The sequence below is a fragment of the Hydra vulgaris genome, chromosome 03, assembly GCF_038396675.1.
Source record: "Hydra vulgaris chromosome 03, alternate assembly HydraT2T_AEP".
NCBI classification, from domain to species: Eukaryota; Metazoa; Cnidaria; class Hydrozoa; order Anthoathecata; family Hydridae; genus Hydra; species Hydra vulgaris.
In genome coordinates, this window is record NC_088922.1 from 27,293,822 (window position 1) to 27,311,640 (window position 17,819).

The following is a 17,819-nucleotide window of genomic DNA, read 5'->3' on the forward strand; positions in this document are numbered from 1 at the left end:
TTTCAGTTACAATTGGTTTACTATTTCTAATCTTTTTTTTTTTCAATAGTTGCCGTTTAGTAGGGAAGACTATTTAACACAATAAAAGTGATTAATAGTCTTCCCTATTTATCACTTTTATTGTGGAACTTTTAATTTTTTTAATAATTCTTAAAATTTCTGCATCCGATTACAATAAGAAAAAACATCATACTTGGGATAGATGGTATCGATCCACAAGTAATTATAGGTTTTTGCTCTTAAAAAGTAATTATTTGTGTTTATCTTATTCTGATGTGATAAAAAAATGTGATAAATTGTTGTTTGATTTATCTACGACATTATAAACATTACCTAACATCATTTTTTGTTATGGAAAAGTTTGGATGATTATGTCTGATCGTAAATGGGGATTAAGACAATAATTGTTAAAGAAACCCATCTCGTGTATCTTTGACCAAACTAAGATGTTGTACATTTGACCAACAAAAACTAAAGAAAATATGTGACTTTATCTAAATAGTAATAATAACTGATTTTATTTAAAAAAATTAGTAATACTATTAGTTATTCTGAGTATCGTAACTTCGACACACAAGTCTTTGCAAGATTGTAAGGATTGATTTTTCTAATTTTTTTTTAGACAATTAGGATTGATAACAAAATAGTTATATTTGTTTTTTATTGATATAAGGTAGGCCAGAAGTTGCTATATAATATATAAGAAGCTAAAATATTAAAGAGGTTCAAAAATTGCATTTTTTAATTAAAACATTTTGGTCAAAGGAACAACGCGCATCGGTCAAAGGTACAATGTACGTGTTGTACCTTTGACCAATTGACTTCTTTTTTTAAAAGCATGGGAAAAAGATACTTCTTGGTTAATGAAAAAAAGTCCTAAGTATAATTTTTGAGCAAAATATGAGAGAATATTATATAGTTTGAATGGTTTAAATTTACTCAATAGACTACGCAAAAAACGTCTGAAAGCAAAAAGTAGTTAAAGGTACAACAGGTTCCCCTACAGCAAGATTAGTCAATCTTGCTAGCCAAGTGACTTAACTATTGCAGAGGTGTGACTTAACAGAGTTTAGTGTCAAGCGTTTTTACTGCTTTAGGTCAAGGTGTTGTCTAGTCTTTATAATTAATTATCCTGAAAACGCATGTTAATGACTTTTAATAATATTTTGTGTAATTTTGTTACTTATGTTCTGTTAAATATGAATGTTATGTTACTTAAGTTATGTTGTTTAATTTATGTTATATTATCTTAAGGTATGTTATATGTTATATATTATCTTAAGGTATGTACTACTACTACTCAAGTATCTCAACAGCTTTTCTCTATTAGGTACATTAATTTCAAATTTTCATATGTGATGTTTTCTTTGTATTTACTTATCCTTAACATTTTTTATTTAAGGTTTATCATATGATGTAAAAATATGATAAATCTAAAATAAAAATATAATGTTAATAAGTGATTTGAAAATAATTGTAGTTTAAATGAAAGAGATATAGCTAGGCGAGATGAAATTAAACGACTTTGAAATGTAAGAAATGCTCGTTGGTGAGCAGATAACTTTCTTGCCAGAATTCAGTGTCAAGCGGTGTTAATGTTTGATTTTACTTTAGACACTTAAGAACAAAGCTAAGTATGAATTTTACTATTTTTAAAAACAATTAATAACAGTTTTAAATTTAAATGATCTTGAACTTTTTTATAAATTCAAACATTATGCTTGTAAATATTTATTGCGTGTCTTTTTTTATTTTTTATTACATGTTGCCTTGGAAACACTATCTTTTTCTCCCTCCCCCCTCCCTCCCTCTCTCTCTCTCTCTCTCTCTCTCTCTCTCTCTCTCTCTTAAATGAGAATTAATAAGGGAAGCATCCATGTAATTACTGAGCTCTTACGTATTTTTTATACCACAATTGATAATGACCATGTATAAGAAATATTTTACGAGTTGCTTGCTATTTTATGAAATAATTGTATGAATTGTTTAACTAAAATTTTCTCTCGATTGTTCAAATATTGTAATAAATAAAACCCCTTTAGTTCAAATATTTTAGCTAATAAAATGTCTTATTAAGCTGTGGTATTTTTTGTGTTGATAGTGCTAAGCTGTTATGGCTATTTTTTCTAATTCTTTTAGTTTTCTTTATTATTATTCTAATTCTATTAACAACAAAATGCAAATAATACTTTTGTAATTGAAAATAGTAATTTTTTGTGTGTGTGGCAGGCTTTACCTGGCTAATCTCTCCTCTAGTACCTGCTGTGTTGTAACAGATTTTAAAAAGAACTTAATTGATATTAATGCAGTCTTTTTATGTCGTTAACTAAAAGCAATAATAAAACTGATAGGGAGCCGAACTTAAAATACTATGCATAGATAAATTTGTATTCAATTATATTTTTTAAAATAATATATTAATTTATATTGTAATTAATAATTTAGTTACTAGTAACCATTATTATAGGTAGGCCTGTAAATCGAGCCGAACGAGCCAAGTTTGCCAGCGCTCGGCTTGGCTCGTTTAGATATTAGGAGTATTTAGGCTCGGCTCGAGCTCGTTTCGAACATGAGATTCTTTGTTCCAGCTCGGCTCGTTAAGGATTAGTATTGTTTGGGCTCGGCTCGTTTTACATGTTGCTCGAGCTCGACTGGTTTAAAACTCGAAATAATTATTGTAACCTGTTAGTTTAAAGCTCGTTTAGTAAAAAAAAATTGTTCGTTAAAGGCTTGTCTGTAAATAATGCAAGTCTAAATCAACAAACAACATAAACAATCCTACAGTCTATTAAACATGCAAATAAACAACATACTGAAATAAGATCCCACAAATCTAATAGTTAAAAATAAAAGTTAATCTAGTAGTTCAATGTTCAAACTTAATGTTCAAAGTTCAAACATAATGTAAACTCTCACAAACATAATAATTCCTATTAAACACTGCGCTCTAATAGTTCAAATTACATTTTGACAAATATAAGTCTTGCTCTCATTGTATATAATATATATAATATCACAATTTTATCTATTACATATATATTATTATAATATAAATATATATATATATATATATATATATATATATATATATATATATATATATATATATATATATATATATTCGAGCTTTAATCGAGCCTATATGAACGAGCCAATGATGTTCAAGCTCGGTTCGCTTAATAAACGAGCCTAATTTTTTGTTTAAGCCCGGCTCGTTTACCATTCGAGTCGAACATGAACGAGCTCTTGTCAAGCCGATCACCGAGCCGTTCACGAACACGAGCCAGGATTTACAGCCCTAATTACAGGTTACTCATTGCTAGTTAAACATAAATCATTAAAGTGTTCAAGGAACATTGGCCCACACGGTTAACGAGCCTTGCTTGCGCTAGGTCAACATGTCTCATTGCCATGATTAAAGTAAAGAATTTCTTTTCAAAAACACAGTAAAAAATACTTTGTAACACTGAAAAAATCCTCACACCATAGCACACATATAATAATTCTCACGCGATAACATATATATTACAATTATCTAGACACCATAGCACTATATACTACAATAATTCTCACGCGATAACATATATATTACAATAATCTTGACACTGTAACACTATATACTACAATAATTCTCACGCGGTAACATATATATTACAATAATCTAGACATCATAACGCTATATACTACAAATATCCTCACACCATAAACATTAAGTACTGCACTTACCATCAGCAGTATTTAAAAAATTTTGTTTTTTTTTAATTTTTATTTGTTATAGTTATAAATGCAAAACATTATAAGTATAAACGCAAAATTAAGTTGTAGTAAAAAAAAATGATGTAATAAAACAAGCACGTGAATATAAATAAGTTTTGACAAATATAAAGAAAAAAACATATACACTTGAGACAAACAAGGACAAGAAAAATAGGCGTAATAAAATGCTAAATAATAAACCAAACATCATCAAACAACTGTTCTGTTGAAAAATGGAACTACTTATATACTGAATTCGGCAAATAACAAAATATATATTTAGAAAAAATCTTTTAAAACAAGTACAAACAAGAAAACTGTGTTTGTTCAACTTTTACTAACTTGACTTTTTGTTTATTTGAAGATACTTTTTTTATTAAATAACATAAAAACTCTTCTTCATTTTATACAAGTTGAAAGAATATTATGAAAACACTCCAAAAACTATTTGTGAATTTATTCTGTGTGAACTTATGTTTTAAATTCTCTGAATCGATAAAAAACGCAACATCAATTAATGGATACAATAAAATCTCAAGTCTTTATCAAAGCGGTGACGTATTATTGGGAGGACTTTTTTCAATTCACTTGAGTAATAATAACAATCATAATAATAATAATGACTTTGGTATGCATAATCCTAGCACATTTCTATCACATAACTACCAAATGGTGGAAGCCATGATATTTGCAGTAAACTCCATTAACAACGATTCAAGTATTCTGCCTGGAATTCGTTTAGGTTACGATATTAAAGATACTTGTGGTACAATTGACAATTCAATAAGGGCAGTCTTAAACTTCAATTTTATAAGAAAATATTTTTTTGCTAACGATATGTGTCACTTTGACAGAGTTTTGCAAAAAACCGGTAAGTCTTCATAAGCTATATTTCTGTAAATATTGCATTAATATCTTGTATAAAATCTAAAGTACTATTAAATCAAATTTACAAAATATAGAGTAAACTGGGGTAAAAGTAAACAAACAAAAAAAAAGTGAACGGTTCAGCAATTTTGTTTCTTTTGCATTTATTGAAAGCTTAAACAAAAAAATCTTTAAAAATACGAGGTACCGTATTGTAAAGAATTTTTGCTTTATTTGAAGGTGTACAAATTGTTTTTTTTAAAAAAAAATATTTTTGCATTGTAAACTTTAAAATTCTCACCCTAGTTCAAAAAATTAATTTAAAAACTACCAAAAATTAAACTAAATTTTACTAAAAAGGCTTTTATAGAAAATTTTATAACGGTTAAGATGTATGGTGTCATTGTTAGAATTTGAAGGAGCCGCTTAGGTCTCATATACTCCTTTGGTTTGAAACCAAAGCATTAGATATAGATGACATTCTTTTGAATACAAAATACGTTCCTAGAGTTTTACGTGGTATATTGTACGCAATACATTCCTAGAGTAATTTCTTTAATTGATCTTTTATACTTTTGTTACTTGTATCACAGCCAATAACATTATTTCTTCTGACACTTTTCCTCGTTGTGACTTGCAAACTTAATTTTGTACAATTTTTAGATTAATCTAAAAAAATAGTCTAAAACCAAATGTATATTACTATACTATTCTATAAATTTATATATTTTCATACTTATATATTTGCACAATTAAATATTACATATTTATTTTTTGCATATTCTTTACTATATTACATTTTTCCTATTTAAATATTAAATACTACATATTTACCTATAACTATTACTTCTTTACATAATAATTTGATTTACGTACTTAAAAGTTGGGTATTATGAATTAAGTATTAACCTTGCATATGTAAATATATATGTAAATGAGCCTGCTTCATCACCTTTATCTGTGCCTGCTTCTACTTCCGCAATCTAGCCTGTTTTATCATCCTCATCCCAGCCTATATGATTATCTAATATCAGTCACCATCAACTCCAACAATTCGCCAATTTCAAAATTTATCGACAACACCAGTGACTGAGAAGAAGCATTGCTAACTCAAAACAACATGTGGTACAAAGGTAAAACTTTTAGTTGTCATTGTCATTGTGTTTGTGTCTTTTTTAAAACTTTTAGTTGTCACTGTCATTGTGTTTACCCAAAAAATACCAAACTGGTGAAGAGTTTTTTTGCATGAAAAAATGCTGCGGACCTGCTTCTGACCAACGAGTCTAACCTAACGAACTTTTTGTTACATTTGCGGAAAGTATGCATAATATACACACGGCTTTTTTTTTTTTTTTGTAATTCACCTCCCCAAGACCAAGAAAGCCAATACTAATGAGAAGGCTACTTGAGGTTATAACCCTCTTCCAACTCTAAAACTTCAAAATACAAACCTTGACGAACAAGGCCGCAGTACGGAGAAACAAGTTGAGCGCGGTACTACCATGGCAGTATCATCCACATCCTTGCACCACATCCCTGCAGGGATGTGGTAAGAATCGAACTCGAAACCTCTCGCTTATGAAGCGAGTGCTCTACCACTACACCACTACCGCATAGTCGGCTTCAGGACAAAATACACTCCCCTTAACAACTAAAACACAAATTCATTTCAAGTTTTCATAAGCTTCTGACATCTTGGCTTAAACAATGGAGGACTACATCAGTGTCAAGGTGTTGCAGAGTGCCTCGAATTATGACGACTACGGAGGTTATCAAAGTTTTCAAAACGGTATCATTTTTCTTGGAACTTTAAAGCAATTTTACAAAATTTCCTTGTTTTGTTTGCCTCTAGAACAGCCGTGACACTAAGGTCCACTATCACAAAACTGGCCACAATGGACCGAGTTCATTATGGGCAAGAGAAATGTGAAGAGCAATGTAAACTCTGATAAAACCTGAGTACTTATGCCACCTCGATACATTAGAATAGGCTTTATTAAGCAAAATTTCACTGCTTTTTACAAGTAGTTGGCAATTTTAAATTACTTTCAAGATTGTTTTCCAAAGCTATCTGAGATTAAGGTTAGAGTTGGTATCTTTGCTAGACCACAAATCAAGAAAATAATAGAATGTTACAAGTTCACCGAGCTATAGAGGAAAGTAGACGTTGCAGTTGTTCATGACTTCCCTGGTAATGGCAAGGATATAAACTATGTGAGGTTGGTTCAGATTTTTATAAAGAATTATGCTTAAATGGTGTGCAAAATGTCACTCAAACTCCATATCATCAACTTTAATTTCAATAAATTCAAAAAGAATGCGAGGGCTCACTTAGAGGTTCAAAACAAGCGTTTTTATTAAGATATATTGGAATTTGCGCGTCGTTACCAGGGTCATTATAAAAAATCATGACGGAAACTACATTTGAAGATTACTTTGTGAACATAATTTATAGTACACTTGCAATTCTAAAGAACCTACTTATTTCTGAAGCCTTTTGAGGAATTTTTTTACTGTCTTGTCTAGTCAATAAGCCATTGTTGTTTACCAGATCAGAATGTTGCTTACCAGAAAATATGAAATTTTCTTATATTAATACACACTTAAAGTACAATTCTCTAGATAAAAACAGCATTTTAGAAAAGGGTTTGTGATAGCTAACTAGACATGGAGTAAACTCCAAACATTTGAATGTTTATACTCAAGTCAAATAATGATGCTTTGCAAAAAACTCCGATGATTGAAGGTTGGAAACAAATAAACCCCAAAATTTCAACCCGCCAATTGCGGCCTAGTGTGGCCTAGTGTTTTTCTGTTTGTGTAAAGGTAAGTGTTAAAAAAAATGTTGCACATCTTAAGGGGTTTTTATTGAAAAACACTTTGAAAAAAAGCAAGCATAAAAAATAAATTTTCATATTTCTTCTTCATATTTCAATATATGATATCAATGAACTAATATAAACTGTTAAGAAATTAAAGTGCTGTAAAATTGTCTTGCTGGCCCTATTATTTCATTTTTATATGATTTTTTGCATTTTCACCAATATTTAAAAGGTAAAATATCGCCATTTTTGTCGTAAGATTGTTAAGAGCTCAAAAATCACAGTAGAGAAAAGATTATATCAGTTTTAGAGTGTTGGGGGTCTCAAGATTACATTTAAAAAAGAAATTACTCCAATATAAAAGTTGATTTTAAAGGGTTTTGTTCACTGTACACTGTTGTTTTTTCTGGATTTGTGATGTATTTTGTGAGCTCTTTATCTGTAGAATGTGCTAAATTTTTTGGAAATAGAGAAGGGAAATTGCTTTTAATGCGTTGCAACAATTAGAACTGTTTTTTCATCTTGTTGAAACAAATTTCAAATGTAAGAATATAAACAGGTATTCTAAAACGTCTATATGCAGTTTTAAGACGTTCAATGATAGCCAGCTCGTCAAAAAAATTTAGTTGCGATTTTTTTATTTTGCAATTTTATTATTTGGAAGCAATGGTTGTAATCTCTTGGTATAACTTTTTATTTTTTGATTTATTTATTTGACGAACCTTTATACAGGATAAATTACTTAAGAAATATTACAATTCTGTTATCAATATGTGTCCTGTTATCAAATATAATAAAAACTATAAACAACTTTTCCTGTTTCAGGTATTGTGTTTTGAAAACAAATTGTGTGAGATCGGTTAAAAAGGTAATCTTGAAACCAGCAGAGTTCAGTATCACACCCACTGTAACTGTTAAGCTTGTTGATAAGTATTCCGTGACTTAAAGTGTCGAATGCTTTACTCAAGTCAAGAAATACTGCTCCAACAATTTTACCTTCGTGAACTTTTCGTTTTATGTTATCTACAAACAGCGTTGCAGCTAGTTTTGTTGATCATTTATGTCGAAAACCAAACTAACTGTCATTTATCTGACTAGTTTCCTCTAAATAATTTGATAGTTAGATATGTACAACTTGTTCGATAATTTTTGACTTAGTTGGTATTACAGATATAAGTCGGAAGTTTTAAATGTCGTTGTGGGACTTTGATTTGTAAGTTGGGAAAAGTCTCGCGCATTTCCAGTCAGTTGGATAGGTTGATGTCTTCAAAAACATGTTTATTACGTGAGTAAGTGGTTTAGACAAGACGTTAGCTCCGTCTTTCAGTATTTATGGTTATATACCGTCTAGACCGGTAGACTTTTTTGTTTTTAACTTTCGTTTTGAATGGATAAATTTTAAATGTTACGCCAGATACATTCTGGTTCAGTTGCAGATTCGTGTAGTATATTTTAGTGGTAGTTCTATTTTAATCGTTTTATAATAGTCGTTCTTGCTTATGTGGTGAAACCTACATAAGCAAGAACAACCCTAGTAATGTTTTAGTCAATCCAAATATGTCAATATTTTTGTTGCTGTTAAACAGTTACTGTTCTAATCTTCGAAATGTCAATTGTTGAATTGCTTATAAATGCAAAAAATAGCGTTACACAAATTTCTAACAGCAAATGCTCTCGAGATTTAAAAGCTAGAAGTAATATCAATTAATTTTGTTTTAAAGGGCTTTAAAAGCGGAAATGCTTTTTTTTTAAGTTTTTTCAAAACAGAATCATGTTCGGAAAGAAGTTGAACAAACAAAATAAATTTTACAAGTTTCTTCTTTGCCGTAGTAAACGTAATATCAAAAAATTGCTGTAGAACTCTAAACCAGTAATGGCTTTGTTAAAAGAGTTGTTTTTTGAGCGTTTTGTTGAATCGCCCACCCTCATTAAGCTACAACATTTTAGAAATGATTGCCTTTAGAACTGTTTATTAACTGTTGAGTTTTTGTGACGGTTGATCTTTTGATCAAGATGTTCACCGTTTGAGACACCCTCAATATTCTCATGATGTAACTTTATATTTAAGTCTAACAGCAAACAGCATGAAATAGTCAAAAGAAGAGTAATAAACCAAATAAGAATCAATTTGTATTTCTGCTTTGTTGTGACTTTTTGTACAAATGAAACATTTGGTTTGCATAATCTGTATTTGAATATGATGTTCCTCAAACTTATATATAGATTTTCTACTGATATATATATATATATATATATATATATATATATATATATATATATATATATATATATACATATATATATATTTATATATATATATATATATATATATATATATATAATATATATATATATATATATATATATTATACATATATATATATGTATATTATACATACATATATATATATATATATATATATATATATATATATATATATATATATAAATATATATATATATATATATATATATATATATAAACATATATATATATATATATATATATATATATATAATATATATATATATATATATATATATATATATATATATATATATATATATATATATATATATATATATATATAAATTAGTAGAAAATCTCAAACCTTCTCAATTATATTAAGACCTGGTGATTACTTTGATAGGGATTGTACTTGACTGACTTTTGTATCGGTTAATCAAAGGTAGCTATTTCAACACTTTATATTTATCTTTTATTTTTTCTTGCTGTATGCTTTGGTTCATTGTCTTGCTAAAATATATTTCTTCCATCTAAAAATAGGTGTGTTATACTTGGTTTTAATTGGTGAACTAAAATATAATGGTACTTATTTTGCTTCATGATTCCATCAACACTGTATATGTTTCCTACTTCATGAGCAGCAAAAGTACCCGAAACTTTTTTGTCATGTTCTACTTTGACATGTGTACACTCTGGGTTATTAATCTAAAATCCAATTTAAGTGATCTCTGAAACATTTTAGTCTCTAAACACAGCTTTTCTTGTTTATAAAAGACTTTTTTTACGTCACTCTGCCTTTTTTCTTGTAACAACTGTTTTGTTACATAAATGTTCTAAGCTTATATTATGCTTAACCTGATTTATTGATAATCTATTGATCCTCATCACTTTCCTCACAATCAAATGGTTTTCTTTTTCTGTTGTTTTTTGCCTTCTTACGGACTCTGACTTCCTGTTAATTAAGATTTGAGACAAAAATCTGAATACAATTCTTTGAACTGTAAACTTTACCACATTTAGCTTCTTTGAAAATGTACACAAAGAGTAATCTGAGTGTGCATTTTAATTATTCTACCTTTATCAAAGTTTGTAACATGTTTATTCCTAAATTAGTAAACACTAGTTTTACCTGATAAACAAATGATATAGGTAAAACTAAATGCTAAAATACAATATGAATGTCTCTAGTCTAACTAATAGTTGAATTTTGAGTAGGTTTAAATTTTATTTAAATAAAATAATAAAATATTTCCATCCATCATGAAGATATAAAAGTTTAAAAACAACTTTACATTAACAAAAAAATAGTATAAAATTACATGTAACACTTTGTAAAAGAGGAAATCTATGTGAAACATAAAACAAAAATTTAAACAAACCCTTTTTTGACCAGTAGTAAATTTGAGGGTCTGTCTTCTTTTTTTTCAATTTCTTTTTTATTTTAATTATTAAGATAATGTAAATATATATGAAGTATCTAACATTGAAAACCAAAAATTAAAAAAAATTTTATTCTACAATCAATTTTATATTATTTGAAAAAGTTCTTTTCTACCGCTTCAGCAGTTTAGTTGATGTTCAACAGCTTGATTATCTTATATTTATTATAAATATATATATATATATATATATATATATATATATATATATATATATATATATATATATATATATATATATATATATATATATATATATATATATATTTAGTAGAATTTATATAAGTATAAATGTTTTAAAATACTGTATTTTTTTTTTAAAAGCTTTTTCGAATGAAAGTTTATTGACAATAGCTATCATTGGTCCAGAGTCAAGCAACATTGCAAGATCCGTTGCTGATTTTGCTGGTCTTTTTAAAGTTCCTGTCATTAGCCCATCAGCTACTAGTGTTCTTTTAGGAAACCGTAAACGTTTTAAATACTTCTTGCGTACTGTTCCTTCAGATGCTTATTTAGTTAAAATGATCATCGATATTATTTATAAATTCGGATGGAACTACATTGTTCTTATAGTATCGAACGATGAATATGGTAAAGCAGCACGTTTAGAATTTCTGAAAAAGGTGTTATCTTTTACTTCAAAACCAATTTGTATTGTTATGGATGAAATTATAAATGACCATGATGAAACTGCTATGCTAAAAACTATTTCCAATTTAAACAACATAAATAAAACAAACGTTATTGTATTTATTTCAAGCGTTAAGGAAGCTCGCTATTTTTTGAACTTGTGTGTTGGAAAGCTTCGAGAATTCACATGGATTACGACTGACACTTGGGTTAAAGAAACAACTATATTGGGAAAAGAAAAATTATTAAGAGGTATGTTGGGAATAAGTCCATTAAAACCTGAAATTCCTGACTTTTTTAAAAAGAGATTATCATTATGCAAAAAAAGTGAAGTGGAAAATTGTACATCATCTGACAGTTTTGAAATAGCACCTTACAAGATTTCTTCAACTATTAATGCAGTTTATGCAGTAGCACATGCACTACACAACTTACTGAAATGTAACAACAAATTTTGTCAACGAAGTATTTCGGAAATTGACGGTGAGAAACTATTAGCTAAACTTGAAAATGTAAGATTTGTGTTATACAATCAAACCGTATCGTTTGATTCAGACGGAGATGCATCAATTCAATATTATTTATGGAATTACCAACAAAAAAAAAGGGGACAGTTTGCTTTTGAAAACATAGGAATCTGGCATTCAAAGGATTCGTTGCGTTTAAATTTATTTGGAGAGGTCAAGTGGAATACAAAAGATGATCAACAACCCGTATCAACATGTAGTTCAGAATGTAAAAAAGGTCAGATTAAATAGCAATATGAATTATATTGGGTTGTCAAATAAATTCTTGCCGTTTTTTTATTTTTTTATAACTTTATTTTGAAACATTAAACAACAAAAATTTATTCAATAATGTATTCTCCGTTGTTGGTTATGACTTGCTCCTAACGTTCAACGAGTTTTTCGATTCCTCTTTGGTAGAAATCACCAAGGTTCCATGTAACCTCAGTTAAATGCAAAAAAAAAGTGGCTTTGAAAATGCTCGTTTCCGTCGACTTGACACTCAATTTCAATGCTCTAAAAATAAAAAAATAAATACAAACAAACAAAAAGATCTTGAAATCGAAACATTCTCTTTCGAATAACACAAAACATTATACCAAAACATTTCGATCGCGAATTTTTTAATTTAAAATAATAGCAAGAATTTATCGGACAACCCATTAATTTATATAAAAACTGTAAAACTAAATGTTTATATATCTTTGCTGGATCCCATTAAATACATAACGTGTAAAATACTCCAGACGTTTAAAAGACGTTGCTTAAACGTTTTAAAAACGTAGTATGTTTAATTGGATTAGATTAGATTGGATTAGGTTTTTTTTTCAAATTGTTTATTTTCAATTATTTAACGTTTAAAAAAAAGGAGTGTAAAGATTATACTTAGGTCTTATTGCAATAGCCATATTACATTTTCACAATTTTTATTTAAAGTATTTAATTCGTACTTAAATTTTAAAATAAAGCTTCTAAAAATCAAAATATTGTAGGATCTCTTTTCCTTAGATAAAACCAGGCTTGTGGAGCCGCAAGTTTTTTTCACGGCTTGGCTGCGGCTCCGAAGAAATGTCCGGCTTCCGGCTCGGCTCCGGCTTCCGGACCTTATAAGTTAAATTTAAATTTTGAATGAAAATTAAAAATATTTAGGCTTGTTTCCCAAGTTGGATAAAAAATACACCTATTAGTTTTTATCCAACCCTCATTTTTAAAATGTAAATCCATTACTACCACATATTTATATTGTAAAAAATGATTTGGGGGCAAAAAAGAAAATAAAATATTCTATCAATATTAATTTTTTGCTTTATTATCATTGTATTTTAAACCCAAAATTAAATTTCAAACAAGTCAAATGTATTCGTTATATGTCCTAAGAAATATCAAATCATCAATAAGATCCGATGTCATATGGCTTCTTTGGTCTGGCGTCAGAAATTTGAGTGCTGAAAACACCCGCTCAACACTAACTTGCGTCATTGGAAGCGCTGTGACAATTTTGCACGATGATTGTATAATTGAAGGGAAAAACTCTATTACTTCCAGAGGTTTTTTGCACGTCAAGGTTTCTTTTTGTTTCAAAAGGTCGTGCGCTAGTTTAGGTAGACTTCGAAGTGCGCCTTTAAAATAAATGATGAGAAAAAATACCTGTTGTTCTTCGTTTAGAAGACATTGATAGTGTAAGTCTGCAAATACCGCTGCACAGAAAAAAGGATTACTCATTAGGATTGCTTCCCTAGTTTCCATAGATTGTTTTATGGCTTTAGCAAAAACAGATTTCTTAAAATCACCCTCCATTAACTGTTCTTTTAACCTTTTCCGAACATAGACAAAGTGTCCTGGCGTGAGATCCTCAAACTGAAAGATTTGAGTAGCAATAGCAGGTTTTTCAAGAATACTTTGTAATTCCTTTATTTGTTTCCACTGATATGGCTGCACTGCAAAACTCTCTTTTGGATATTTTCCTTCCAGCTCTTCAACAACATCACGTAATTCTAAAAGACGCTTAAGCATTTTAAATGTACTCGACCATCTAGTTACATTGTCTATAACTGCCACCAATATTATAGAACATATTTTATTCTTGAAATATAACAAATAAACATATTTATTAGTTTGTATAAAAATTTGTAAAATTACTTTAAGGTTTTGTATTTTTGCAAAATTCCATAGCAATTGGAGCACGACAAGCTTTTGCAACTTTACGAGTACGCTCAAGTATTACTTTGATTTTTCATCCTTCAACTTACTGTCACCGATGCAATTCTTTAATTGCATCGGTGACAGTAAGTTGAAGGATGTGTGCACCACAACGTTGAAGATAAATAGTGTTCATATTTTTGGAGATTTCGTCAAAGTAATCATCATGCTGCTGTTCACAGAATTCAGAACCCTCAGTTTTACTATTCGCATCTTCAATAATCTGTTCTTCTGTAATATCATCTCCACCTTCATCATGATCTTCACTAGGTAGTGTTTCTATAATCTTGTTTATCTCAATCGTCTTGCCAAAATCATTCACCATTTTAATCATGTTAGACTAATTGTCAGTACTAATTCCAAGGATTTGTTCTTTTCGAATGCCAAACTTATCAAGTACGTTTTCAAGTGCATTTTGAATATCTTCAACTTTGTGTCTGGCATGTATGTCGATGACTGCTAATGTTTTGATTAATATTTTGCCGCTAGAGAAAAATTGAGTATTGACTCCAAGAAAGCTTCGCCGATGTTTTGATGCTCCATCAACTTTTAGGAAAAATAGTTTTCCATTCAAATCGCTTCTCAAATCAGAACAAATAGTTTTCCATTCAAATCGCTTCTCGAATCAGAAAATATTTTTTTCAGGTAAAGTCTGAATTTCCTGACGCATATTTTCACGACTGATCTTTATGCTAAATTTTTTTGCCAAATCTTGGGTCAAAATTTCTATTCCATCTCCGCTAAAAATGTTAAATGAAGCTCCATTTTGAAGTACTAACATATTTAAAGCTTTTTTGAAATCTTCTTTCGATATTGTTATAGTTTTTTGTTAAAAAAATTGTCAAGTATCTTTTGTTTTTTTTGTCCATCAAAAGAAAGAGAACCTCCATTTCTTGACAAAGTAACTTCGGTTACATTTATATTTCTTTTTTGTGCGGCTTCTTTCTTTTCTTGCTCCTGAACAATTTTATGATGAAGTATTCCGTGGCTCTTCTTAATGTGACGTTTCATATTTGAGGTTGGTTTTTTTACTCGTTTTCCATCTATTAGCATTTTAACTTGCGCGCCACAAATTTTTTTAGTTTGATTCTCCTCAACAAGAATCTGGCAAATATATGCTTTTTCCTTTTCACTGAAGGAAAAGCATTTCAATTCATCCTCGAACATATCTTCGTTTACAACCGCGGTGTTTTTAGTCACATCAGTCATGTTAAATGTACATCAACAACTTTTTAAACAAAATGCTAAAATGGAAAAATTAAACTTGAAAAATATAATCCTAATTAGGATTTATTCAGACCAACAACAAGATAAATCTGTAATTAAACTAACTGAACCTTCTAATTAAAAAGTTTTTAATTAATGTTGCTTTATTAGGTTTTAAAATAAGTTACCTTAACTCACCAGAAATGAGGATTATTTAAACTAAATATCGCGGAACATATTCTGATTAAAACTTTTAATTTATTAACTCTTCACTTAAATTGCAATATATAAATTTATGTTTACATGTATTTTAATAATAACAGTGTAAAGGTTTCGCGCCAGTTTTTTTTTTGTACGAGTTTCAACTTTTTTAATTGGTTGCTGCTTTACTTATAAAACGTGCGTACATAAGAAAGAGTATATCAATTACAAATAACAACTAATAAACTTGCTCGTCGGAATTTTTTTTAACAGTAATAATAATAACAATAATAATCGTAAAATGACACCCAAAATTAAGACAAAGTTTCTCGTTACCTGAAACGTTTTATATTAAAAGAAACAATGATTAACTTTATATCTAACTTCTGAAGTAAGAGATGTAGCTACTGCACATTGGCTGCTCCTAAAATTGCAGAGGGGGTTTGGGGTGGACAAAATTCCCCCCTTCCATTTTTAATATCACCCAACTGCCGCTAATAATGAATATTATTATTATTTCTCACAGTTACAAACAAAAAAAAAAAAATTTCTCTTGACTATGTTACCAATATTACATGTTAAATGCATTATGATTTAAAATTAAACCAACTGGGAGGCTAAATAAAGCTAATAAAAACCTATTCTAAAAACAGAAAATAATAATATAAGTGTCAACAAAGCAATGTTAGCAATTGATATTATAATAATTTAAAACGATTTATTCAACAATTTCGTTCAACAATGAGTGAATAATATTTGTGATGATTTTCGTTCAACAATGAGTGAATAATGTATGTGACAAAATGTTTTCTTGCTTCAAATTAGTTTTATGCAAATTTTGAAAATATATATAAATATATATGTGTTTTTCTGTTTATTATCAATAAATAACCGTCAACAAGTGGAGTGTGTCCACTAAATTTGGTTTCAAAAATAATAAAAATTTAGAAAGTATCTGAATAATGAGTGGGAATTTTTTGATTAAAAGTCTTCACATACTAAAATCTAAAACTCAATTTTCTCGGTAACGCACAAAATGGGCATACGGCTATCTGGTTCTCGGCTGTAGGGCTGTAAATCCTGGCTCAAGTTCGTGAACGGCTCAGTGATCGGCTCGACAAGAGCTCGTTCATGTTCGGCTTGAATGGTAAACGAGCCGGGCTTGAACAAAAAATTAGTTTGAACATCATAGGCTCGTTCATATAGGCTCGATTAAAGCTCGAATATATAAATATATATATATATATATATATATATATATATATATTTATTTATCCAATGCAATGAGAGCAAGACTTATATTTGTGAAAATGTAATTTGAACTATTAGAGTGCAGTGTTTAATAGAAATTATTATGTTTGTGAGAGTTTACATAATGTTTAAACTTTGAACATTAAGCTTGAACTTTGAACTATTAGTTTTAACTTTTATTTTGAACTATTAGATTTGTGGGATCTTATTTCATTATGTTGTTTATTTGCATGTTTAATAGACTGTAGGATTGTTATGTTGTTTGTTGATTTGGACTTGCATTATTTACAGACGTGCCTTTAACGAACAATTTTTTTTCACTAAACAAGCTTTAAACTAACAGGTTACAATAATTATTTCGAGTTTTAAACCAGTCGAGCTCGAGCAACATGTAAAACAAGCCGAGCCCAAACAATACTAATCCATAACGAGCCGAGCTTGAACAAAGAATATCATGTTCGAAACGAGCTCGAGCTGAGCCTGAACACTCCTAACATGTAAACGAGCCAAGCCGAGCCCTGGCAAGCTTGGCTCGTTCGGCTCGATTTACAGGCCTACTCGGCTGACCAGTTGTTAAACTTGTTAATCCGCCGTTAATTTCCGTTGAATTTGCCCATATTTTAATTAAGGTTTTAGTAACAGCGATCATGTTGCTTTATCGTCATTAAAATTTTTGGCGGCAAAACATCAGAAG

General features: G+C 29.2%; 1 protein-coding gene across 1 annotated transcript in view; it reads left to right on the forward strand.

Annotated features, from left to right (window-relative positions):
* Window positions 1-4,108: 4,108 nt before the first annotated feature.
* The window catches only part of LOC105846016 (extracellular calcium-sensing receptor), a 29,056-nt gene continuing 15,345 nt past the window's right edge, over window positions 4,109-17,819 (forward strand). Inside the window, exons 1-2 of the mRNA XM_065792815.1 lie at window positions 4,109-4,627; window positions 11,457-12,506. Coding sequence (XP_065648887.1) covers window positions 4,183-4,627; window positions 11,457-12,506 — 1,495 coding nt within the window. The 5' untranslated portion in view covers window positions 4,109-4,182. The remainder of the gene's footprint in view (window positions 4,628-11,456; window positions 12,507-17,819) is intronic.